Consider the following 27596-nt stretch of genomic DNA (forward strand, 5'->3'; position numbering starts at 1 on the left):
AGGCATAAAGTGGAAATAACCAGAGGACCCCCCGGAGGGCAGACTGGAATCCACCCAACAGCCTCAAGTATGGGAGAACCAAAGAACAAGGTAACATCTTGGAGCCGTCAGGAATGTGCTATCTGCTGATTGATTCAGCAACAGCATGATGAAGCAATTCCCATAGACTGGCATAGGAAGAAATTCCTATAAAAATAGACTCTAAAAAGTGAGAACTTTGGGGTCTGATTCTGCAAACCAACTTCCAGGAGCATCAGATGAGCATCTGACAAGGCCCTGCTCCCTCCTCATGTCCAGGCCACCTGGCCAGTGGCTTGGCACGATAACAACCTTGCAGAACATATGTGTGTGTGTGTGTGTGTGTGTGTGTGTGTGTGTGTGTGTGTGTGTGTGTGTGTGTGTGTGTGTGTGTGTGTGTGTTCACAATAAATGTGGTATTTTGCCTTTTTCCCTTTAATAAGATCCTGCTGGTTTTTATTTTATTGGTACAACACTAGAATACTTGTATTTGGTGAACTGAAAAATACAATGTCTTTTGTTTTTTACAGTGCAAGTACTTGTAATCAAAAATAAATATAAAGTGAGCACTGTATACTTTGTATTGTGTTGTAACTGAAATCAATATATTTGAAAATGCAGAAAACATCCAAAAATATTTAAATAAATGGTATTCTATTATTGTTTAATTGCACGATTCATTTTTTTAATCGCTGGACAGCTTTATAAATTACAATGATTTGCATGTGCATATATGTAATACGTATGTTTTTCCTAAAGTTAATTAAGTATTTTAGGAAAAATTCTCAAAGTAGCGGCACCAGCAAGAGCTGGTGGCCACACATTGAGGCCACCAAAAAATTTATTGAGAGAACCCCTGGGCTAGAGTCTCAGTTCCATTAGAGTTCAGGCTGCAGCAGCTCTGGTGCTCAGAGGTTCAAACAAACAGTTTCAATAGCATGTTACCCTAATCAGAGGTGCCAACTTTCTAATGTGCCAGGGGGAGGAGGGGCTGCTTCTCCTGGTTCTGCCCCCACTCCAGCCCTTCCCCTAAGGCTCCAACCCCACCCTGCATCTTTCTGCCCCCTCTCCCGAGCATGCCCTACTCTTGCTCCCCCCCAGCGCCTCCTACACACCACAGAAAAGCTGACTGTGGCAGACAGGAGACACTGGTGGGTAGGTGCTCATCAGTGGGGCCGTCAGTAGGTGGGCAGCACTGGGGGGATGGGGAGGACCTAATCGAGCATGGGGCTGCCAGTGGGTGCTCAGCACCTGCCACTTTTTTCCCCATGCATGCTCCAGCCCCAGAGCACCCACAGAATCAGTGCCTATGACCCTAATGTTTCCAGATTCCTGAAGGCTATAGATAAGCTGAGATTGGCAAATAGTTTACCCGATTTCCACAGGGACTTGAAACTTTATCATTAGTTATAATCTGTATTACTAGAACACCTAGTCATGGACCAGGACCCAACTGTGCTTGGTGCTGTACAAAATGGGGAAAAAGACAGTCCCTGCCCCAAGGAGCTTACAATCTAAGTATGCGTCAAAAGAAAAACAGATTGATACAGACAAATAGATGGAGTACAAGGAAACAATGAGACTATTGAGGTGAGCATAACCGGCATGCCAGCAGCCTAACCATTTTCAAGTTTTTTGTAGGAGTCACAGCACAAGGAGAGTTTTGAGGAGGGATATGAAGTAGGATAATGAGGTAGCTCAGGGAGTGCCTCCTAAGTACCTGAGGAAGCACGAGAGAAAACAAAAAGGTGCTTGTTTGAAAATGTAATAACTGGGCAACAGAGTCTGACCTCATGGTATGCGTCGACCCCTCAGTACAAATTAGAGATGATGGGCAGAGCGGAGATTGACCATGTGTGCACTCTGTACCTCAAAGCACCATCCTAAATCACCCATATTCACCACTGTCATATAATTATGGTATGTTCTGTACAAAGTATGCCTTATGAGGTATCATTTTAAAGTCTTGATCTGTTGAACATTAATATCCTGTTGGATTGTCTGTGCTATCATCATATCTGCAGTTATTGAGTTTTGCTATGTGCGTGTTACTGAAATATGTTGAGAGTTTGGGAACACCCACAACCAGCAGGGATTAGCCAGACATGCTGATGGCCCATTAAAGGGGAATCCACTTGCCTAGCAGCCATCCCAGAAGACTTCTCAGAGAGACGGAGCACATAGACAATGGAGACTGCTTGATCAATGGGGTTGGATTCCCACATCACAAGCAAGACATCTTTCCAGCAAACTGAAAGAAATTATAAAGAGGGAAAGTGACATCATGACTTGGCCTTACTCCCCCCACAACTCAGCCCCAGGAAGAAACGTCTGGAGGACAAAGACTTTGAACTGAGGAGGGTGGTCCCGCGCTGAAAGGGGGTCCTGGGCTGTGTATTGAGGAACTATACCATCTGTTAGGATGAGACAGATTCAAACCCTGCTTGATTCAAATCCTGTTCCGTTTATAGAATTTAGACTGCAAATTTGTTTTATTTCTTAGGTAACCAACTTTGTTCTCTATGCCTGCTACTTACAATCACTTAAAATTTATCTTTCTGCAGTTAATAAATCTGTTTTATATTTTACTTTACTGTGTGTTTTGGTTGAGGTGCTTGGGAAATCTCAGTTTACAAAGGCTAGTGTGTGTCCCCTCTGCATTGAGGGAGGCACGGATTGGATAATAAACTTACACTGGTCAGGCTTCTGATCAGGGCAAGATAGTACAGTTCCGGGGTGCAAGGTTTGTTAGCTGCGGGGGAATTGGCTGGAGCCTCTCTATTGTTGGTCCATGAGTGGCTGGCAAAGCATTCATGTAATCAGTTGGGTATTACTCCTGAGAAAATTCTACACCCGGGTTGGGGTGGGGAGAGATATGGACTACAGAATTCATACCTTCCACAGATTTCTTGGCTCCCCCACAGAAAAATGGGGGAGCCAAGAAATCTGTCAGGAACACGCCCCCCTTGCATGGCAGCCTGGGCACAACTGCTGGGAGCAGCGGGGGGGGGGGAGGGGGGGGAAGGGATAGGCTGGCTGGCTGTCCATCTGTGGAAGATGTTAAGGGGGTGGGGCTGGGCGCCTGCCTGTGTGCAAATGAGTGAGAGAGACTCATTCTGTCCCTCTTGTAGCTGTTGCTGCATCCTGGGTTTGGAAGCATAGAGCTGTGTGAAACAAACTCTGTCCCTGAGGCAGAGCAGAAATATAACAACTGAACAGGCAAGCTGCTAATGTTCCCATTGTTAGTTAACTGTTCCCATTCTTAGTCAATTAAGGCTCCTTTACCTTGCCAAAATGGTGTAAAGGAGCCTGATTGTAAATGACAGCAACAGAATCCTCAGATAGCAAGGTCAATGTGATTTCTCGCTTTTTTTCCCTGTGCCAGAGAGGCACAATGCAGTTAGAATACAGCTCAGGATCTATTTTACTTATCCATTTAAAAAAATGCAGGGCAATGATGAGCAAAACTGTATGACTTTCATGTGTGAAAGTCTGAGCAATTTAAAGCGACAGTCTACATTACAGAACACCAAACACCAAAATAAAAGTAATATGATTTAAATGAAAATCCAGGATTATGACTGGAATGCAGGGTCTTGATTACCAAGTATTTGTAACTTAACTTTCATGCGTTTAGGACAAGGGTCGGCAGCCAGTGGCACACGAGCTGATTTTTAGTGGCACTCTGCTGCCAGCCAGGGTCCCGGCCGCCAGCCCAGCTCAGCCCGCTGCTGGTCTGGGGTTCTGTCTGCCAGCCCCTGCCAGCCAGGGTCCCAGCCACCAGCCTCGCTCAGCCCGCTGCCGACCCAGGATTCCATCCGTCCAGGCTGGCAACGGGATGAGTGGGGCTGGTGGCTGGAACCCCAGATTGGCAGCGCGGGCGGCAGATGGAACCCCAGACCAGTAGCAGGCTGAGTGGGGCTGGCGGCTGGGACCCCGGCTGGCAGTAGCCGGTGAACAGAACCCCAGACCGGCAGCCGGCTGAGCGGCTCAGTGCGCTGCTGGTATGGAGTTCCGTTGGGGGGGCCCTGTAAATGTAAAATTTATTACTGGCATGCAAAACCTTAAATTAATGAAGACTTGGCACGCCACTTCTCAAAGGCTGCTGACCCCTGGTTTAGGAAATGCTGAACATTTATTGTGATTTTTTTTTTCCTGAATGGTAGTTTAAATAAATTACCAAAATAAGTGAAACTGGTGTGATTACACTGCATTATTTTGACAAATAAAATATGCAACATTTTGCAAAATTTTGGATTTTTTGCCGCAAAATTCCCCCCAGGATTACGGTGTATCCCTGCCTGTGGAGGTCTGTGTAATTCAGTATCTGCCAAAGGTTTGTGGCTTAGCCACAGCATCACAGTGTAAGAGGCGTTCTGCAGTCCCACAGTCCAGGTTGCACCCCGGGAACCCCATCAGACTGTGTAGGGCCTTGAAAGTGAATCTAAACAGCTTATGGTTGATACACTAGGAATGGGGAGCTAGTGAGGGATTCAAAGAGAGATGAGATAAGTCAAAGCTACAGGTTAGGAAAATGATCTTTGCATCAACATTCTGGACTGATATGAGTGGGGAAAAAAGCATTTGTCAAGGCCAAAGAGGATCTTAGTAACTGAGGGTGCAAGACGCTGAGAGCTTAGATGAGAGTTTTACCCATATGCATTGATAAGAAAAGCTGTATCTTAGAGATATTATGCAGAAAAAATCAGCAAGGTTTTGATATAGCCTAAATGCGAGGAGCTAAAGAGACATCCAAGTCAAAGATGACGCCCAGACTGCAGGTCTGAGTAACAGGTAGAATGATAGCGTTGTCCACAGCGATCAAAAAAGGAGATAGTGGTGAGGGCTTGGGTATATGAGAGAAGATTGGAAGCTCTGTTTTAGCCAAGTTTAGCTTAAGCTGACAACTCGACATCCCCAAAGAGTTGTCAAAAAAGACAGACCAAGACTTGAGTTTGGATAGAAAGAGAGCTACATAGATATAGATATTCAGGCCTGTCTGTAAAGGCCTATACTCTAAGAATTTAGGTGTATTCCTATCACTTGGCTAGTTATAGAGGTATAAAAGAAAGAATCAAAATCACTGTCTGCCAGTGTAAGAGCCTTCTCTTACTGTGACAGTCTGAGGCCCTGTTCTTAGGCTGAGATCTCTGGCTAAGCAACAGAGGCAGCCATAAGCTGGGAAGTGTACGGTCACATCCTCACATTCTAACCTAGTCACATTGGGCTATTGGGCTGTTAGTGCTATTGGGCTGTTAGGAATACAATCCTGTCCTGATAATGCCTATCACCTCCAGAGAAAGGGAAGTGCCTAGAAGATTTCAGAGTAACAGCCGTGTTAGTCTGTATTTGCAAAAAGAAAAGGAGTACTTGTGGCACCTTAGAGACTAAGGAATTTAATTAATTAAATTAATTAATAGAATTGGTCCGTCTCTAAGGTGCCACAAGTATTCCTTTTCTTTTTGCCTAGAAGATGTAAAAGGAAACTTAGTTTGATAGCATCCTGTCTGGCAAGAACTCACTTATCAATAGCTGGGATGTGAAATCCTCATTTCTGTGTTTGTTCTAACACTGTAGTCCCCATTTCCCCATTGTTTGTCTGTATAATCTCTGTCTGGTTCTGTGATTGTTTCTTTCTGCTGTGCAATTAATTTTGCTGGGTGTCAACTAATTAAGGTGGTGGGATGTAATTGGTTAAATAATCATATTACAATATGTTAGGATTGGTTAGTTAAATTTCAGTAAAATGATTGGTTAAGGTATAGCTAAGCAGAACTCAAGTTTTACTATATAGTCTGCAGTCAATCAGGAAGTGGGTGGGTGGGTGGGTGGGGGAAATGGGATCAGGGAATGGGGGTGGGGAAATTGGAATCATGTTTGGCTAAGGGCAGGAATGGGAACAGGGACACAAGTGTAAGGCTCTGTGGTGTCAGAGCTGGGAAGGGGGACACTAAGGAAGGAAACTGGAATCATGCTTGCTGGAAGTTCACCCCAATAAACATCGAATTATTTGCACCTTTGGACTTTGGGTATTGTTGCTCTCTGTTCATGCGAGAAGGACCAGGGAAGTAAGTGGGTGAAGGAATAAGCCTGCTAACACGAGACCTGAGAGTAGTTAGCACAGACATCGTAGTTAAATTTGTGTTTGTGCGCTTTCTGAAGCTGCCCAGAGATCAGGCACAGAGGAAAAAGTGAAGGGGACAAGGACAGAGTCCTATGGAACCCTTACAGAAAGTTGGTGGGAAGACAAGGAGAACCCTCCGAAGGATAATTAGAGAGGTAAGGAAGAAAACCAAGAAAGGAAAGAATCACAGAAACCAAGGGAGGACAAGATTTCAAGAAGAGCATGGTTGACTGTGGTGAAGGCAACTGACAAGTCAAGGAGGATGGAGATGAGTACTGCTTCTGAATGTTAGCTAAGAGAAGGCCATTAGAGACTTTGGTGAGAGTGGTTTCAGAGCAATGCAAGGGGAAGAGGCTGGATTGGAAAGGGTCTAGAATGGAACTGGAGAAGAGAAACTCCAGGCAGTGACTGTAGAGTGCGCATTCAACATGCTTAGAGACGAAAGCAAGCAGGGAGAGGGGTGTTAGTTGGAAAGGCAAAGGGGGTCAAGGAGTTGAATGGCTCCTCCTCCTTTTAAACTCCAAGGTTTTACCTGTGATTTCTATCCGTAAATTCTGTTTTTACTAGCAGTATGTTTAGTGAGAAGAGGAAAGTTGCAAAGTTTTCCTGGAAACCCACTTCTGTATAATTTTTCACCATTATAAGATCACACTGTTGGCTCTGCTAGAATCCTGGCCCAAGACACCGACTGCCTTTCACCTGAACCTAGAAATCATCCTACCCACGTTTGGCCCCACCTCCAAGACTCTGACAGAGAAGGCTACATTATCTAGAAGTACACAGAGCCCTACAGATTTACACAGGAAGGAAGGCATAGTTCGGGTAGTCTCAGAGACTCCAATCCCGCACCAGAATTTAAAAGTCAAGTTGTCTCTGAATTCACCACCTCTAGAGGGATTAGAGAACTGATTAATTTCCTGTTGCAACATAAATCTCTAATCAACAGAATCTTTTAAATCTCACCTTTCCTGTTCAGTAACATCATTATGTGCAGAAAGAAGGAGAAACTTTTTGAACACAGATATACAAGCCTAGCTAATAGGCTTCTGCCGACACTTTTGGCAAGCATTACAGAATAGGACTGCTATTGTGACCTTTTGCAGAAGGTGATGCAAATTATAATCACCCATAGTTAAAAAAGCAAAACAAACACACACATATCACACAACCTACTTTGGAAAGTCCCAAGCATCGGTACAAACGACCTAAGACCAGGGGAAATATTTTCTAATTAATTTTCTTACTTTGAAATAATCTATACCAATTCAGACCCTTATTCTGTAAAATTAGGTGCCTGCCTCTCGTTACTGAGAGTTTTAATGCAGAGTCACTGACATGTTCAGATTTCTCATAATTACTCAAATTTTAATGACTACTAAATAATAATGTCTGAATTTTTTTTTTTATTTGGTATAGCTTTCAAAATAGTCAAGCTGAGGACTGCAAGATGACTAGAGGGCATATAAGAGAGTCTGACATCCCACAAGAGGTTTCAGTCTCCGTCTTCTGGTTGGAAAGACCTATTATCCAAGATCCTGTCTTGACGGGTAAGATTGCATTTTTCAATTAAGTTACCTTAGCTAATACATGTTCGCTTCCCCAAGGCTAAAACAAGGCCAGCTAACAGAGCTTCAAATGTGTTCACCTGCATCTTAATTGCGCTTTTCAGTATCGTTAAGCTAAATCCAGTGATCTTTACACACTGACAAACACATACCCAATATGTTCATCAAAATATACTCCAAGCATTTGGACTAGTACAGAAGAGATTAGGAAAGAAAATTAACAGGTAAGGAAAATTTCTCCTTCACTTGTGTCACATAATTCCCAATCTGCCATGCTTCTCATACCCAAATGATAAAACCTAACCTTTCCCCTTTTGATCCTTAGGGACTAATCTTTTTTCTTTCCAGTGATCCAAAAGAAGCCTTCAGATTCCGCATATTTCTCAGAACCCTTGGTGCTCACTGCTGCAACATAAGAGAGGCATAGTAAGAAACAACAGGTTCCAGGCATCCTGAAGCATGTCTGGGATCTCAAAGTTCCCTGTTCCTTAAGATGCAGTAGAAAGGAATAAGACTGTTCCTAAGGACTAGAAAAGACAAGTGGAGGGAATAGGGCATGTCAGATCATCAATAAAATTTATCTGTGAAGAGGATGAAAGGTAATAGGTGGAGGGGAAATTCTGAAAAACTGCATACAAACTAATGAATAAAGAAAACAATCGCGAGGTGGAGCGGGGGAGGGGATAGACGATGACAAGCAGAAAAAAGAGACTAGATTATCCAAAAAAGTAAAGACGACTATAAAAGGAAAATTTATTTGCAATTATTTTTCTTTATTAACAAAATAGCAGATCCCCAACTCCTGGGTCCTTGATTCCAACAAATGACTAACAGGAAATTCCCCAAATATTTGAATTCTCAAGTCATTAAGCCAGCTGAGCCAACTGAGTTTGTACAGTGGCCTGTTGTGCTCCCAAATGACAGTTTATTTTCTGAGCACTTGGAAAATCCTGCCAGACAAATGCTAAGGGCCCAGAACAGGTGCAAGAATCATACCTTATGCAGAAAAAATAAACTCACACAAATTCAAGATTGTGTATTTGTTGTTTTTCTCTTGTTTTGGCCTGAACTTTTTCTTTTAAAGCAGACCATCCCCACATCTCAACTTTCCAGCACAATGTCCAGTTTACACCTTGCCATTTTTATACCATACTCCTCAGTAGCAGGTTTCTGCAATTAAAAATTTGCAGTAGAAACACTAATTTTGCTGCACTTCACACTTACTAAAAAGCAAAAACGAAATACAAGTGAACTGATAGTGAAATTTAGCAACGAGGGATATAGCGCAGGACTCAGTCACCTTAACCAAAAAAAAACACAAGCTTTTGTCTGATTTTTTTAACCCATTATTGTTACAATTAACACTCAAGATTATTATAAATTAAAAAAAAAAATCAGTGCAAAAAGTTAAAAAAAAAGTTCCTTTTTTTTCAGTTTGCATACTCTTCACATTGATAACATATCATCAGTTTTACTGTGTCAGCTCTTCATGGAAGGAAACACAACTACCTCTGTGTTTGTACAGTAACTAGCATAATGAGATCCTCATCAGGGACTATGGGCACTTCCAGTAATTGATAATGATCAGAACATTTCCTTTATTTGTGTGGATCTCCCAACCCAGCAAAATAGGATAGGAAAAATATCAAAGATAGGAAAGTTATTGTACCATGACAAATATTGGCAGAAAAGGAATCAGGCAAGTGTAGTACATGAGACTACTTTTAATTACAGTTTTTAAAATTTGAACTGTTTCAAGTAGTTAATGTTACTTTAATTTAAACCAAGAATAAAAACCAATAGTTAATACAGTAAAGTACTGATTCAACAAAACCTTGTTACACGTTTACACTACAGAAGTTCACACACTACCTCAAAAACTAAGTGTGAGATTTTTTTTTTATGCAGTCTTCTGAAAGGCATAGATTCCTTTTCCTGAAGGAGACCCTAAAAACAAATACTTCAGACCTTTGTTTTAAGCAGGCAAGCAGAAAACAGAAGTTCAGAGTTTTAAAACTTAAATCTCTATTAAAAAGAATTAAGATCATGATGCATACCACCCTGTCGATTGAGATTCTGCATTTCCCTTTCTCTGCGATCTAGTTCTGCTGCTTTTCTTTCTAGTTCTTCTTGGCGCTTAAGTAGCTCAGCCTGGGCCAATGCATGCTCCTGAGGAAAAACAAGCACCGTTAGATATCAACAAATGCACAAACTTGGAATTTTTGTTCTTTTGTGTATGTTCTTCAATTATGTTGCATTCTCAGTCATGAATCAAGATAAACCTCCTATTTTAATTAATTAATGCAACAACTTATATCTAATTACAGCACTTGTTTCTGTAAAGCATAGCGCTGATTACAGAAAGTAATGCTGCTTTATAAAATTAACATTGGCCTAAAAAAAGTACTTTTATATGCAATTAGAATTTCTTTTGCGATTAGCCCATTCTCAAAATGTTATACACAAACCTTTGCTACTTGTGTGTAAGCAGGAGGTTCCTCTGTTGGTTTCATTATAGCTGGCTGTGTACTGGGCACAGGTGTATTAGGCATTTTCACATTTCCTGGTGGAGGCTAAGAAAAAGTGAAAATTATAAGAAGACACTTTCACAAACAGATACTTTATACTCTGGAAGACTAAGATTATCTACTGTACTTTTTTTTTTTTTATAGAGACATAATAGATAAACAAAAATTCTGTGGTAAGCTGCCTGCAGTAACGCTGATCTTTAGGAAAAAATAATTCCTTCTTCTATGATAAAATATTATTTATACAGTACACTGCTTGCCAGAGATGCAACACAGCATTTTATAAATAATTGTAAGTAGCACAACGCAGGAGTTTAAACTGATTCAGATATGAACTGGGGTAAGTGAAATGTAAGTTATGGGAAGCCCAGGAATTAGAAATGACCTATTTATATCATAAACAGAAATCTCTAGGACTTTTCCTAGCACAGACTTATGTCACCTATTGAATAATTAGTAAGGTAATATACCCTCCTATTCAATTTTTCAAATCTGAAGATAATTGTTCAGTGTTCATAGTCTATTGTTTAATATCTCCATTAATACTTGCTTTCACAACTTACGAATTTCAGGCATTATAAGCACTTTTCAATTATCTGCATGAAGGACTGGTTACAGTTTATTTCTAATGGTTACAAAATAAGCTTTTTTGGTTGTGTTATTTCTCTCCTACTAATTTCAATATCCCTCCCTCTTCCTCTTTATCCTCTATGCACCACAGAAACGATGCCTTCATATTCTCCCAGATTTCTGACGAAGATAGGACTTGAACTGACACTAGCTGGATAGGTTAAGGTCAAAGGACTACAGTTTATCCTTTGGAGCTATCCAACAGCAGTGAAACTTTTAATGCTGGAAAACTTTTGGCTCCTCTTTCTACATATGTGCAGTGTAATCCTTTTTACAACAGAACCTCTGAGTTGAACACCAGAATTACGAACTGACCAGTCAATCATACACATTATTTGGAACTGGAAGTACAAAATCAGGCAGTAGCAGAGACAAAAAGAAAAAACAAATACAGTACAGTACTATGTTAAATTACTAAAAAAATAAAGGGAAAGCAGCATTTTTCTTCTACATCGTAAAATTTCAAAGCTGTGTTAAGTCAACGTTCAGTTGTAAACTTTTAAAAGAACCACCAAAATGTTTTGTTCAGAGTTACAAACAACGTCCATTCCGGAGGTGTTCATAACTCTGAGGTTCTACTGTAGTTCATGAGCCTTAGGAACATTAGGCTTGAGCCTACCTAGAGACACAAATTATCTTGAACACCATTTTCAATTGTGCTCCCCAAAAGAGCTAGTGGGTGCCATGTACTCTCTGGGAGTAACCCTCAAGCAAGTGAGCCTCCTGTCCCAAGATCAGAGTCATGGTTTGACCCCAGGTCTGGGAAAAGCAACATTAAGAAATATAAAACAGCCATACTGGGTCAGATCAAGTTTAGATGGTCCATCTAGCCTAGTATCCTGTCCAACAGTAGCAAACACCAGATTATTCAGGGGAATGAACCGGGCAATTATCAGGTGTTCCATCCTCTGTCCTCCAGTCCCAGCATCTGGCAGTCAGTGGCTTAGGGACACCCAAAGAATGGGGTTGCATCCCTAACCATCTTGTATAATAGCTATTGATGAACCTATCCTCCATTAACTTATCTAAACCTTTTTTGAACACAGTTTATACTTTTGGCCTTCACAACATCCCCTGGCAATGAGTTCCACAAGTTGACTGTGTGTTGTGTGAAGAAGTACAACTTAGAATCATAGAATCATAGAATATCAGGGTTGGAAGGGACCCCAGAAGGTCATCTAGTCCAACCCCCTGCTCAAAGCAGGACCAATTCCCAGTTAAATCATCCCAGCCAGGGCTTTGTCAAGCCTGACCTTAAAAACCTCTAAGGAAGGAGATTCTACCACCTCCCTAGGTAACGCATTCCAGTGTTTCACCACCCTCTTAGTGAAAAAGTTTTTCCTAATATCCAATCTAAACCTCCCCCACTGCAACTTGAGACCATTACTCCTCGTTCTGTCATCTGCTACCATTGAGAACAGTCTAGAGCCATCCTCTTTGGAACCCCCTTTCAGGTAGTTGAAAGCAGCTATCAAATCCCCCCTCATTCTTCTCTTCTGCAGGCTAAACAATCCCAGCTCCCTCAGCCTCTCCTCATAACTCATGTGTTCCAGTCCCCTAATCATTTTTGTTGCCCTTCGCTGGACTCTCTCCAATTTATCCACATCCTTCTTGAAGTGTGGGGCCCAAAACTGGACACAGTACTCCAGATGAGGCCTCACCAATGTCGAATAGAGGGGAACAATCACGTCCCTCGATCTGCTCGCTATGCCCCTACTTATACATCCCAAAATGCCATTGGCCTTCTTGGCAACAAGGGCACACTACTGACTCATATCCAGCTTCTCGTCCACTGTCACCCCTAGGTCCTTTTCTGCAGAACTGCTGCCTAGCCATTCGGTCCCTAGTCTGTAGCTGTGCATTGGGTTCTTCCGTCCCAAGTGCAGGACCCTGCACTTATCCTTATTGAACCTCATCAGATTCCTTTTGGCCCAATCTTCCAATTGGTCTAGGTCCTTCTGTATCCTATCCCTCCCCTCCAGCGTATCTACCACTCCTCCCAGTTTAGTATCATCCGCAAATTTGCTGAGAGTGCAATCCACACCATCCTCCAGATCATTTATGAAGATATTGAATAAAACCGGCCCCAGGACCGACCCCTGGGGCACTCCACTTGATACCGGCTGCCAACTAGACATGGAGCCATTGATCACTACCCGTTGAGCCCGACAATTTAGCCAGCTTTCTACCCACCTTATGGTGCATTCATCCAGCCCATACTTCCTTAACTTGCTGACAAGAATACTATGGGAGACCGTGTCAAAAGCTTTGCTAAAGTCAAGAAACAATACATCCACTGCTTTCCCTTCATCCACAGAACCAGTAATCTCATCATAAAAGGCGATTAGATTAGTCAGGCATGACCTTCCCTTGGTGAAGTTGGTGAACTTGGTGAACTTCCTTTTGTTTGTTTTATACCTGCTGCCTATTAATTTCATTGGGTTATCTGTTTTTTGTATTATCTGAAAGGGTGAATATGGAAGTGTTATTTACACTCTCCACACCATTCATGATCTTATAGACCTTTAACATAGCCCCCTCCATACCCCCAGTCACCCTTTTTCCCCCAAGATGAACAGTCCCAGTTTTACTAATCTATCCTCATATGGAAGCTGTTCCATACCTCTAATCATTTTTGCTGACCTTCTCTCTACCTTTTTCAATTCTAATATATCTTTTTTGAGATGAGGCAACCAGAACTCCATGCAGTATTCAAGATATGGGCATACAATGGTTTTATATAGTGGCATTAGGATATTTTCTGTTTAATCTATCCCTTTCCTACTGGTTCCTCATATTGTTAGCTTTTTTGACTGCTGTCACACATTGAGCAGATGTTTTCGGAGAACTAGCCACTAGGACCCCAACATCTGTTTCTTGAGTGGAAAGAGCTAATTTAGACCCCATCATTTGTAGGAATAGTTGGGATTATGGTTTCCAATATACATTACTTTGCATTTATCAACACTTCTAAACTGTCAACTTTCAGAAAAAGCTAATACCCAACTCTTTTCATCAGTATCTCAAAGAACTATAGAAAGGGAGGTCAGTATTATTATCCCTATTTTGCATATGGGGAAGCTGATGCACAAAAAAGTGAAATGACTTGCCCAAGATCACCCAGCAGGCTAACAGAAGAAATGGGTTTAGAACCCAGGTCTCCCACATCCCAATCCATGCTCGATGCACTAGACGAAACTGCCTTTCCTTAGACTCCACAATAGTGCCCTTTTGAGTCCAAACCCTAATTCTGAATCCTAACTCATATCCATTCTGGTGCCCAAAATTCAAGAAGGCTGTTAATAAATTGGAGGGGGTTCAGAGAAGAACATGCCTTCTAGTGATAGAGAGCTCAATCCTTTTAGCTTAACAGAGAAGGCTAAGGGTGACTCGATTACAGTCTGCAAGAATCTGCATGGAGAACAAATAATGGGCTATTCAAACTAGCAGAGAAAGGTATAACACAATCCAAATCGCTGGAAGTTGAAGCTAGACAAATTCAGACAGGAAATAAGGTGTACATTTTTGTCAGGGAGCATACTTAACCATTGGAACAATTTACCAAGGGTTGTGGGAAATACTCCATCCATGACAATTCCTAAATCAAGACTGAATGTTTTTCTGAAAAATATGGTCTAGGAATTATCCTGGGGAAGTTCTATGGCCTGTGTTATACCAGAGGTCAGATTAGACGATCACAATGGTTCCTTCTGGCCTTGGTATCTATGAACCTTCTATGGATCATATCTGAGTACAGTAACACAGAGAACTAGAAAAAACTCAGATATTTCTCTTTGATCTCTCCTCACTGAGTTCACTCCCTTACTATAGGAAGTTTGAGATTATGTGTAGTAAAATATTAAAAATAAAACTAAACAGTCAATATCTTAATCTGATAATTGAACGTTACAAAGGACTCAACTCATGGGATCCATGAGGTATATTAAGTATTAAAGCTTGTTTGCAAGCACTGATTAAAAATAACCTTGTGTAAACACTCCAAGAACAACTGACATCTTTTCTTGCCACTTCCTGTATAAATTAGCACATAAGAAATCAATTCTCCCTCTAGTTTACCAGAACTCCTGAACATATCTCTAAATAGACTTTACACTTACATTCAAATTAAACTACTCTGAACACATTCCTATTCTTTAACTGAAGCAGGTCACCTGGCCTAAGAGAGTGGCAAGAGTGTCTACTTTAATAATACTCTGTTGGCATGACAAATTATACAAATGTTATCAAAATATACAGAAGGGAAGCCTCAAGAATATGTGATTGGAAGGCACAGTCTGACCAAGATTGTTATTATTTGTATTACATTAACACCTGAAAGCCAAACAAAGATCAAAGCATCCCTGTGTGCATAGTACCCATTCATAAAACAACTCCTGCCACAGTTTATAATTGAAATATCTAGTCTAGACGGGGCTTCTGTTTGCATGGTACTTTATGGACTCTAGTCAACAGCTCTAGTTTAAGGTCACTAATTCTAGTCTTGGCAAGGCTGCAATAATTGTGCACATTTTGTTATGAGGTAATATGCTAGTACAATATGGCTGAGCAGGTATCTTTAAGAATACAGCTTGTGGCTTTTAATTTGTTCTTCTCTTATCTTGTATATTTGGTGTTCAAACATCTACTATCTTGATCATTGTTCAGTTTAGGAAGAGGATATCGGCTTTACTGGACAGTAGGTTATTGTCAACATGAGCTATTTATTTAACATCATTTGCAGAAGAAACCGATAATCTTTACTTGTTAGGGAAGGGATGTTCAAGGAGACAACGTAGAGGGAAAGGATTAGGAAGGGCTAGATCTGTTCTAGAGTCATTGTTGCTGAAGTGTGTGTATGTGTGTGCGTGCACAAAGTATTTGTTTGCAGAACTGTACATTTATCTCCTCTCGGGTTTTCATACCAGTTAATAAGAGAAACAGTTCATAACTGAACAAAACCAAGAAAAACTGGCTTTTTCCGCCCAAGACCATCTAGAATGCTCCAACAGCATTTGTCCAAAGACACAGTAAGACACACAACCACTCATTCAAACAATGAAAACCCACAGGAGCAACATACACAGGCTCCAGATGGCAAACTCAGGCAACAGCAAAGGCATCAGTTTTGAAAATAAAAAGTGGGCATATGAACACAAAACCACTGAGGTTCATTGAGTAAAGTGGCAGAGTATTCCCTATCTGTCAGACTGTGTACCTGAACCTCCATCCTAGACATCTATTAGTTTTGTTAACTAAGTTTTCATTTATATTTTATTTGGATTGGAGTTTTTAAAAAAGAAATTTACTAGCCGCTTCTAGATTCATTGACTATCATGTAATCTCTATGATTAACGTCATATGACAGGGCCAAAAGTCTTACCAAAAAATATATCACATTTTTATCACAGGCATCTATTAAGCATTTAATTTTACAGTTATTTAGTGGAAGTCCTGAAGCTGGGAAAGATTTAAGCTTGCTTGTTAGGCATAGCTTGAAAAGGGTAGGGCTAAAAAAAATGCCTGTTTTATTCTTTTATGCCAAGCAGATCGAAGTAATTTACTAGAGCTAACTGAACTTTTAATTTTTTTTAAAAAAAAGTGGCCCTTTTTTTCCTAAATGAAAGTTTTCATGAGAAAGTCTTTGGTTAAGAACTCACAGCTTATTTTGTTTAAAAAATGCTGAAACTAGAAAGTGTCTGCCAAAAATGTACAATTTCTTTTTCCAAAAATCTTTACAATCTAAACTGGTCTAATTGATGTAGGGCTTAAGGGAAAACCTGAATGTAAAACTGGCTCTTTTATTCCCCCACCTCCTTTCTTAAATCTAAAGTGAAATCCTGATCCTAATTAAGTCAATCAGCTTATCCCAACTGAAAGTGCCACTGTGGCATCTTTCACCACTAACCAGAAATTAAGAAATCTTTCTAAACAGAAAACAGTCAGATTTTTAATTGAAATTTCCTGGGACTTGATTAAGTAAGTACATCTGTGGTTATATACCGTCATAATAGCCATACAAGAGACATTTCTTCATAGCTTCCTATTATAATGAAGCTGAGCATGTTGGTTACTTGCCTTTAGCAAGAAAGCCTGTCAAAGAAAACGTCCCTCCAAATAAATGCTGCTTTTGCACTTTAGGTATAATGTCCGTATAAGAATTCGTTTTAAATAAAGTATTCATAAACATCGACATTTCATTGACCCTAAAATGAACAACTGTGCTAACATCGGTGACTAAACTCATACTTTCCCTCTCCCTTAGCACCACCACCCACCACAAAAAAAAGGACACTACTCTAATTTTGTTATGTGACTGGCATCTAGGATGAGGCCTATTTGGATTCTTTGGATATAAGCTCTCACGTGCCCAATTAAGGGCTATTATGTTTAGCTCCTCCCTTCAATAGAACAGATTCAGAAATTAAAGTGCATTTTATAATCATACAAGTTAACAACAACAGCACAGCTATAGCTCCAGAATTCTCAAAGAGGAATAATATGAGGAAACTACAGATAGCTAGATTCATTTTGCATATTTCCTGTACTAATCTATGTGGACCTGCAGTAAGACTGCTATTCCAGTTCTCGAACACACACTACCAAAACTGTCTGATAGAAAGACAAGATAGATGAATATTAACGACAGAATAAGATGTCAAATTTATTTTATTTACAATTTAAGTCAGATTTTAACCTAGGACTGAAAGATTAGTGCACAAAGTCATTATACCACAGAATTTTTCCTTTAAATAGTATTTTAAACTTGCTGTTTTTTGTCATGACAATTTGTATAATATTGCTTTTAAATTTCAGCAATATCGAGCAGTTTTGTGCAGCCACACTGACATACATGCGCACGCACTGATTCTTTCCAGGTAATTTTTGAATAGCCATGGTAAGACAAACTAGCAACAAGTCACATGCTTAAGTCCCACTGAAGTCCACCCACATGACAAATCCACATGTTGTTTAGGGCCTAACTTTATTTATATATCTTCCCTTTTCCCTCATTAGTCCTTCACATTCCTAAGAGTGAAACTTCCAAACTTTCTGTAAAACAGTTTTCCAAAGAACTCTAAAAAAAAAATATAAGAGCATATTAAAGAAATAAACTAATGTGCTTACTGTTCTGGAATCTGAGAAAGGATTGTACTCGTCTAATCCCGGTGGAACATTTCTTGTCACTTGTGTAACCGAAGGATCCTAGAAAAGAAAAGTTATGTAAAAGGTGTACATACATACTAAAACTAGTGACAATGCCTAAACAAAGAGTCGAGACTTTCATCATGTTAAGTTTTGTTCACAGCAGACAACCACTTTCCAGGTCATATACTTTTTGAGCCACAACCATGCCCTCACATCAGCTTTCATATAAATTGCTCTGCTATACATTTCATGAGCTGACAATATTAAAGAAATTACTTTGAAAAAAAAGATAAGGAGAGCCTGACTCTCAGTTCGGTTTTACTTAGGATCTTTCCCCAACATATATCTTGTGGTCCAAGTGTTCCATTCATTTCAGTAGAAAGATAATCAGACTTACAGAATACCACAAAAAGGTACTGATGTATATTTCTTCTCTAGATAAATATCCATTTTATATAGGTAATAAAACCTATGCATACCATATCCAGGATAAGACAACTGCATTGATGTATTAGTAAGAGCTAACTGAATGGACACACACACTGCAAATTTAGCCTGAAATTTACAATTTTGTAACGATATACTTTATCAAATTTAACCAACAGAGGTGTTTCTACACTTTTTTTAGTTCATTGCTCAATCTGAGAGAAATGAATAATGTAAACAAGAAAAGTGAATTTGTATTTCTAACATGTTCATGTATTATTAACCAGTAAAAAATTATTTACCAATATGATTTAAATCAATGTCTCTTTAAAAAAAGATTCAGGACAGGACAATGATCATGAGTGCACAGAAAGTACCTGAAGCTTCCTTTGCAAAAATACAGTCTCTGATAGTTCCACAGTAAAGCTGGCTTTCATTTTTGAAAAACAAACAAACAAGAAAAGCCCTAAAAACCATCAGCTGTTCCTAAGTCTAAACCACATCATTCCATCCTGATCTTCTTATAACACTCAATTAACATGAGCTAAAAGCTGCTCTATCAGATAGCTGATTTATAATAGGAAAGCCCTTTAGAGAAAAGCTGTCGAAAGCCTGCGGTGAGGGGGAAAACTGCATCCTATCCACAGATCCATATGAGCTCCCCAACAAGACATTCAAAAGGAGATGAGATGGGGGAGAAAAGACCTTTCATTTTGCCTCCAGGCTTTTCTCAGCCAAGCTTTCTTCCTGAAGCCTGCTAAGAAAGGAAGCAGAGAGGAGGAGACCTTTTCCCCAAAAGGCAAATGCTAGGACATGGCTGGGACTTACATGGCTAAATGCTCAGCTGTAACTACCTGTCAGAAATTTGAAATAAAAGGTTGAAGTTTTCCTCAGCAAAGCTCTGCAGCAGGAAGGTCTGGTTCCCCACTGGCTGTGGAGGCTGTCAGTGACCAATAGGTTTAGTTCTGCCCCCAAGCTGCACGCAGGCTGAAGTAACCCTTGTAATGGATCTGTGGACCGCAGCACGATGAAGAACTGTATATATACTATCGGAGATCTCCTCTTTCCAAAATGCAGTTTTGGTTTTTTGGAGGTTTTTTAGCCAAAAAAATATAAAAATAAATAAATAAATCTAGTTTTTACAAGCATCTATTTTCTGTAATCTCTCTGTAAAGAGGGACCTCTACCATCTCCAGTATATATTTTATATATCCAGTTGTCTCCAGTATATATTTTAATTATGGAACCAGACTTGAATATATTGTTCCAAGTGAAACATTACCAGTCCCTAGAAATGGCTAGTGTAACGTCTTACAGTCTCTCTCCACTTCTCAGGATTGCACTGATTGCTGCTCAAGTTAAAGCATTGTAACTTTTTTTCCTGATGTTGCACTGCAGCACACCTCTCAAATTTCAACTGGAGATCACACAAAAGCAGGCTTCATGCTAACTCTCTGAATGCAGAGACAAACACGACAATGAAGGATTAAAAATGCAGTCAATGAAGTAAATATTGACTTTCATGCACTAGCCTGAAAAGAGGATACAGAATAATTTTTAACAAAATATGAAACTTCTATAATTCAACAGCATCACAAAATATTTAATATTTCATAGAAGCCTTTCAGATTGCAAAAAGGGTTGCGTAATAGAACCTTATCTAAAAATGGAGAAATGTACACCAATCAATTAAAAGAAACTTACAGAACACAAGTGCATGTACAGATTGCTGGGAAGAGTAGGAAGAGAAACAACTGATACAATTGATCCCTGAAGTTTTAGGGGTAAGCCCCAAATCTCAATTATGTGCTGGTGTAGACTCCAACAGTGTCAATTTTCGGTCACCAACAGTTCCCTCTGTACCCTCCTCATGCACCCTATTATCCATCCTTCATACGTCCACAGCTACGTTTTCTCACATACATACATGGGCCACGCATGCACCGCCTATATTATCCCCGTCTACTTGGGCAGTCCTCATCCTGTGACCTAATTCTGGATCACTACCTAAAAATGCCCTCTGTCACATACCCACTCTGTCCAACAGTATTCACACACACACTGGTAATTTTCTGATCACTGGTTCTGAAACTTCTCCATCTGCAAACCACTCATGTTTCAACAACTGAGAGTAGTTTGCCAAAGTAACATCATCACCAGCCAGGGCTGCAAGCAGGAGGAACAGAACTGACAGTAAGCACTCAAAAACAACAAGGAGTCCTTGTGGCACCTTAGAGACTAACAAATTTATTTGGGCATAAGCTTTCATGGATTAAAACCCACTTCATCAGATGCATGGAGTGGAAAATATAGTAGTGAGGTATAAATACACAGCATATGACAAGATGGAAGTTGCCTTACCAAGTGGGGGTCAATTCAAATAAGGTGGAAGCGTCCAGGGAGATTGAAGTGTTCTACTGGTTTTTGAACGTTATAATTCTTAATGTCAAATTTGCATCCATTTATTCTTTTGCATAGAGACTGTCCAGTTTGGCCAATGTACACTTCAATCTCCCTGGACACTCAACAACAGAGTTAAAAGTGGCAATTATTCAACAACAAAAACTTCAAAAACAGACTCCAATGAGAAATTGCAGAACTGGAATTAATTTTCAAACTGGACACCAGCAAATTAGGCCTGAATAAAGACTAGGAGTAGATGGGTCACTACAAAAACTAATTTCCCCCTGCTGATATTCACACCTTCTTGTCAACAGTTTGAAATAGGCCACCTTGATTACACTGGCCTCATTAGCACTACAAAAGTGATTTCCACCCCTTCTTGTCACCTGTTGAGAATAGCCCTCTTCCACCTTAACTGAATTGGCTCATTAGCACTGACTCCCCCCCCCCCCAACCCGGTAAGGCAACTCCCATCTTTTCATATGCTGTGTAGTTATACTTCCCTATTGTATTTTCCACTCCATACATCTGATGAAGTGGGCTTTAGCCCACAAAGGCTTATGCCCAAAAAAATTTGTTAGTCTCTAAAGTGCCACAAAGACTCCTCGTTGTTTTTGCTAATACAGACTAACAGAGCTACCACTCTGAAACTAGTAAGCACTCAGTCCCTCAGCTACCAACTTCTCCCCTCTCCTGGTCTCTCCCAATCTAATAGGGCCTGGAGAAAGCAGGGGATAATAATGGAAGGTATGGCAAAAAGGAGAAAAAGGGAACTCCCAACCAATGAACTAAGCATGTTCACCAGCTGAGGGAGCTGTCAAACAAGAATCACCCTGCCTAAATAGGTATAAGAAAGCACTAGCGTGGGCACAAGGGCAAGCCTGTGGCTACATCTACACTATGGAGCCTATGTTGGTATCGCCCCCTAGTATAGACGCTGCCTACACCAACAGAAGGAGTTTTTCTACTGGCAGAGGACCACCACTTCCCTGAACAACATTAGCTACATTGAAAGATGCACTCAGGGTTTTAGCAACTTAGCTGTGTCTGTCAAGGGTGTGTGTGGGTTTTTGGTTTTTTTTTTCCCACACCCTTGATGGACGTAGATATGCAGGTATAACTTAACTGAAGTTCAAGTCTTACACTGACTGATGTTAGCTAGCTGTGGATAGTTTCAATTGTTTGTACTTCAGTCAATTGTTTTGCATTATTTGAAGTACAAACAATTGCGCTCTTTAGTGTAGACATGACCAAAAGGTCTTCCACGCATGAAGATTTAAGATATTGAAGTGTGCTATTTTCTTCCATGATGTTATACTTCTACACTAAAGATTCTGATGTGTTGGACCATAGGCGCCAACTCTGTGGGTGCTCCAGAGCTGGAGGACCGACAGAAAAAAATTAGGGGGTGTGTCACACCCACTGGCAGCCAAGCTCCCCTCCCTCCCAGCACCTCCCACCCACCTGCGGCCCCCCCCAATCAACTCCCTCGGCCTTCCTCCCATGCCTCCTTCCCACCACAGATCTGCTGTTCTGTGGCATGCAGGAGGTGCTGGGAGGAGACGAGGGCACGGGGCACGCTCGGGGGAGGGAATGGAACTGGGTGGGAAGAGGTATGAAATAGGCGGGGTGGGGCAGAGTGGAGGTGGGGGTTTGGGAGAAGGGGTGGAGTCAGGTGTGGCCTGGGGCAGAATGGGGAGGGAGGGGGGCTGGGACAGAGCTGGGGTTGGGCACCCCTGGGGCAAGGAAGAAGCCAGCACCTGTGTGTTGGACCTCAGACAGAGTTTTGAAGAACACTTACATCTAGTATCAGAGGGGTAACCGTGTTAGTCTGTATCCACAAAACAACAAGGAGTCCGGTGGCACCTTAAAGGCTAACGAATTTATTTGGGCATAAGCTTTCATGGGTAAAAATCCCAAGTGGGTTAGTTATAGTCTTCCTCATCTTCCCCCTCACCAATGGCTGCCATCCTGGCATCTCCAAAGGGATACATCTCTCCTTCCCAAAGCACATAGGCTGGAATGTGTGGAATCTCTCCCTCCCAAAGCACATAGCTGGAACACTATTTTATAATGTGTTATGCTGACAAGACTGTGTCTAATGCACATTCAAGTAGGGGTTTCAGCCTCTTTTCCTTATTTGTATTTCCTCACCCTACTAATGTTGGGGTGCTCTTCTTCCAAAGTTATTAATCCTTTTACCTCAAGTTTATAAGCCTATGCCTCAATTATTTACCATACATCCCTGTGGTCAGACATCTGCTGATGTCCCTAACTAAATATATCACAAGCTGGCATAAACTAGCATCTTGTGATTGCCTATCAGCAATTTAGTCATTTACAGCATTCTATCTTGTGATCTAGGGTTACTCTTGGCTAGCTATTTATGCTAAGGCTTTTTGGCATTTATGCCTTAGACAATAGCTTAGCCAAACTTACAGGCCTTGAGAGTTGTAGGCTCATTGCATTATTGCCTTAACGTATACCACCTATGCCTCACCTAGCAAACTCTTATACATAAAGGCTACAGTTGTTGCAAATTTTTAAGGTTATACACACACAAACAAAACATATTCTGATGAAGGTAGCAAATTATAAAAAAGCAGCCCATTCAGTTGTAACACAATGTGAAGTGCAATCCCAACAGCTCAAGCAAAATAACTTGGATTGTGTCCTCCTTGAATTCTAGCTACAGTGACAGAAATTATTTTAATATCTCCATGTACTATTTACATGTGCAGAACAAAATTAAATCGGTTTGGAGAATCAAAGACCTCTACTACTGGGAAGCTGGTGACCATGTAAACAGCTCGCGAGCCACATGCAGCTCCTTTACAGTTAAAGTGCGGCTCATGGAGCCCCCCAACCCCTCATATTCTCCACCTGCCAGATTTGGGGGGAGGGGCACGGAGGGGGAGAACTTGAGGCTTCTGCCCTGCAGTGGGGTGGTGAGACTAGGGGCTTCTGCTCAGCGAGGAGGGGGTGCTTGGGGCTTCAGCCCGACTACCCCTTTCCCCTATGGGGCTGAAGCCCCAAGCCTCAGCAGGTCACCTCCCGCAGGGCTAAAGCCCCAAGCCCTGGCATGCACTTCCCACAGGGCTGAAGCCCCAAGACCCCCCTCCTACACTGCTGAAGCCTTGAGCCCTGGCAGGCCCCTCCCACAGGGAAGAAGCCTTGAGGCCCCCCAATACCCGCAGGGAAAAAGCCCCTAGCCTCACTACTCTACGGCAGGGCACATGCCCCGAGCTTCAGCAGGCATGGCTCTCAAACTTCTGAAGATTGCTGTATGCGGCTCCAAGTGTCAATAATTTTGGCCACCCCTGTATTAAAATTTCAGACCAGAGAAAATGACAAATGAATTGTATCAATATTCATTAGATAAGGAAGGATATGCTGATCAATTTAAAGATGATAAAGATCTAGCTGAAGCTGATAAAGATGATGAAAAGCAAGATGCTTGAAGAGTTAGCCTGCTGCCTACCTACCATAAATGCATTCTAAAGTGACTCTTTATAGCCACTGTGTGTTTAATCTTTTTTGTAAATGTCTTCTTGAATAATATTCAAGTTCAAATGCTAACCTTTGCTAAAATTATCCTCTCATTTTGTAGAATTTCATTTCATTGTGTTTGGCATTTTTCTTAGTAAAAATAACTCCATTAAGTAACTTTTTTTTAAAATTAATTACTATATGTACACACAATTAATCTACAATTAATTAAGATTCTAATTAATGCACCAATCACTACAGTATTTAGGTGACAAATAAAAAGATTAGTGCCTCCACAACATCCTGAATTCTGTGCTCCACCACTGGTGAAATCGAGAATTCACAAGCCAAAAAGTTGCTATTGACTGAAAAAGACTGACACAAACAGATGAATATTGCATTGTGAAGATCAAGGAGGTTTGTTTCTTTCCATACTAAGAGAGCAAGAACAGCCAGAGCCCCAGAGTTCCTGGCCACCGCTGCCACTACTGCTACTCTGGGGCTCCACCGGTGATTTAAACGGCTCGGGGCTACCAGCAGCCGCTACCACAGCTGGAGCCCTGGGCCCTTTAAATCACCGGTGGAGCCCCAGGGTAGCAGTGGCCGGAGCCCCGCGGCTTGTTAAAGGGCCCAGGGCTCCGGCTCTTTAAATCACTACCAGAGCCCTGGGGTAGCGCGAGCAGCAGCCGGCAGCCCTGGGCCCTTTAAATTGCCGCCGGGCTGCGCTGAAGGGCTGGCTGCAGGAGTCTGGCCCCCGCCCTGCCCATTCCAGTTGAGCCGCTCCCCGACCTTGCTCAGGACCCCGGCCACCCCGCGTGCTGTTAAGTCCCTTAAGTTACTTTCACCGCTGAGTATACTCTTAAAACTCTAAACCCTATTTAGGAAAAGTTAAAAGAAAACCTGCAGAATTAAAATCTCCAATACAGAACTTTGCGAGGATTTGAAGAGATGAGAATATTTTAAAATCAAAGTATGGCAGTATAGTAAAACCACATACATATATGCGTTCAACTATAGTAAAGAAGTATATACAGAGAAATTCACTGGGTATATTTTGTGTGCGCGCAGGACGACCGTTAAGAGTAGTGCACGTATACATAATAAGGCAGCAGAGATAATTCTGGGATTTAAAAAAGGCTATGGAAATGCCACATAGAAACATTTTAACAAACTACGGCAAACAGGCAGGGCTTGCCTTCACTGCAGTGTTAGCGCAAGTAATGTACACTCAAGTTAATCCTGAGTTAGCTGAGCTTGTGCAAGAGGAATAACACTTTGAAAAACTAAATCTGCACACGTCTGTATCGGCAGCACAGAGTAGCAGAGTCTCACTGCATTACTAGCACCATCAGCGCTCTACTTTAAAGCCTCACGTAACTGGAGCTGGAGACTTGTACGTGCAGGGGAGTCAGGTGAAAGATAAACACTTGAGTTTACCTTGAGCTAACACTGAATACAAGTCCTTAGACATGCGCTTGGCTCTACTCACCGTAAGTAATCATACTGAGTTCAATACATTCAGTTAAGCATGTGCTGAAGTATTTGCAGGATCAGGGCCCATGTTATAATTTAGCAAGATCTAATTGTATTCTGTTCATGTTCTCTTACCACACCCTCTACTTAGCAGTATGCCTTTACTGTAAGAGCATTAACTTTCACAATTCTGAATTAAGCCTACCTTATGCTCCAAATCCACACTGAGCTCTGAACTCGCAGACCTTGTGTGTCTGCTCAGAGCCACAACGAAGTAAACAGGAAACTGACAGTGCAGAACTCAGTGAAAGATCCAGGATATAGAGCCCAATCCTGCAGTTGCTGTAGAAGCAAAACCTTTTGATAGCAACAGGTGTATGCAGCTACTGAAAAGAAGTTTTCTATCTCAAATTATTGCCATTCACTGAAATAATGTCAATATATATTTACTGTAGAGTGTGAGGGGTGTGTACTCCACAGATGGTGATAGGGTTAGTGTGGGCCTGAGGCCAATTGAGTAGCAGCCTGCACCTGGAGGGTGGGCCAGGCTGAATTGATGAGGAAGCCTAGCTTTTGGTGAGGGGGGGAGGAGGGGGAGGAAGAAACACTGGTACAGGACTATAAACAGAGGAAGTTTAGAGCAGAAAGAAAGGAACTTTGCCGTTACTCTCTGGGATTAGAGAGTAGGGAGGGTCAGGGAGAGAGACCAGGAGAGTAACCTCTGGGATCCTTGTCTGAGTAGAGTAGGCTGGCAAGAGACCAGAATAGAGACAGGTGGCATGTCCTAAAAGAACAGCAGGAACTGGACTTCCTGGCAGAGAGCGCTGCAAGGAAGTTAAACAAGGAATAGGGCACAGGAAACTAGTGAGACTAGGTCAAACCCAATGAGGGCAGAAGTGGATTTAAGTTTATACTTGCTGGTTTGGGATTTTGTTGGGGATTCCAGCAGGGGGCCCTGAGAGTCCAGACTCTAAAAATATGGTGGACCTAGAGAGGTTGGGGGGAGAAAGCCTGGAAAAGGCTACAGTAGGAAGGAGTCTAGAGAGGCAGCAAAAAGGAGTTAAAGCAGAACTTTGGCTGCTGGCTATAGGGTCTCTGGACAGGAACCAGTGTAGTGGGAGGGCCCAGGTACCCCTACCAGCAACTGGTAAGGTAGCATGAGACCCTGAGGAGGGGACAAGGACAACGGAGAGCCCTGAGAAAAGGGCACTAGGACCACAAGGACCAGATTTAGGGCTAAAGACCTTCTTGTAAGGACACTATTTTATTTGAATTTAGTTACTCCGGCACAGTGTGAGACTAAACCATGACCTGGCTGGCATGCTGAGTCTCCGGAAGAAGCATACCACCATGAAACTCAGTGACCATCGGCAAAGGGTGCTAGACAAGAGAGAGCTGCCATGCCACACCCAGCCACAAGGGGGTGTACCAGAAGTAAATCCACTCTTCCACATGGAATTACTCTAGAATTATATGTAAGAGTAAAAAAAATTGAAACTGGCCTGAGTGTTATTGTAGCCTCCTAGCCTTTGGAACTTTATAAAATTATCTGAAACATTTCTGAGGTTAGCAGACTGTTGATTTATTGGCAACTACAACAGTTGTTATTTCCACTCTATATTTCCAATACTGTATAAAGAAACAGGACGGGAAAAGGCAGGACACTAAAGGTCAAGAGGTTTGAAATTCATTTCAGAAAGAACTTTTGGTTTTATTGCCATGACTTATACAAAAATAAATCAATCAAGATATATATTCCACATTGACAAAATCCATTCAAGGATATACAAGTTT

The 27596-nt window shown here is 41.5% G+C and overlaps 1 protein-coding gene across 3 annotated transcripts in view; it reads right to left on the reverse strand.

The window, feature by feature from the left end:
- Positions 1-27596, reverse strand: part of SCAMP1 (secretory carrier membrane protein 1) — a 93511-nt gene that overhangs the window by 45435 nt on the left and 20480 nt on the right. For all 3 annotated transcript variants that reach the window (XM_073344152.1, XM_073344151.1, XM_073344153.1), the window contains exons 2-4: positions 17991-18068; positions 10176-10280; positions 9765-9876 (exon numbers count right to left, since the gene is read on the reverse strand). In XM_073344152.1, coding sequence (XP_073200253.1) covers positions 9765-9876; positions 10176-10280; positions 17991-18068 — 295 coding nt within the window. The remainder of the gene's footprint in view (positions 1-9764; positions 9877-10175; positions 10281-17990; positions 18069-27596) is intronic.

This window comes from Lepidochelys kempii, chromosome 5 (genome assembly GCF_965140265.1).
Source record: "Lepidochelys kempii isolate rLepKem1 chromosome 5, rLepKem1.hap2, whole genome shotgun sequence".
In the NCBI taxonomy this organism is placed as follows: domain Eukaryota; kingdom Metazoa; phylum Chordata; order Testudines; family Cheloniidae; genus Lepidochelys; species Lepidochelys kempii.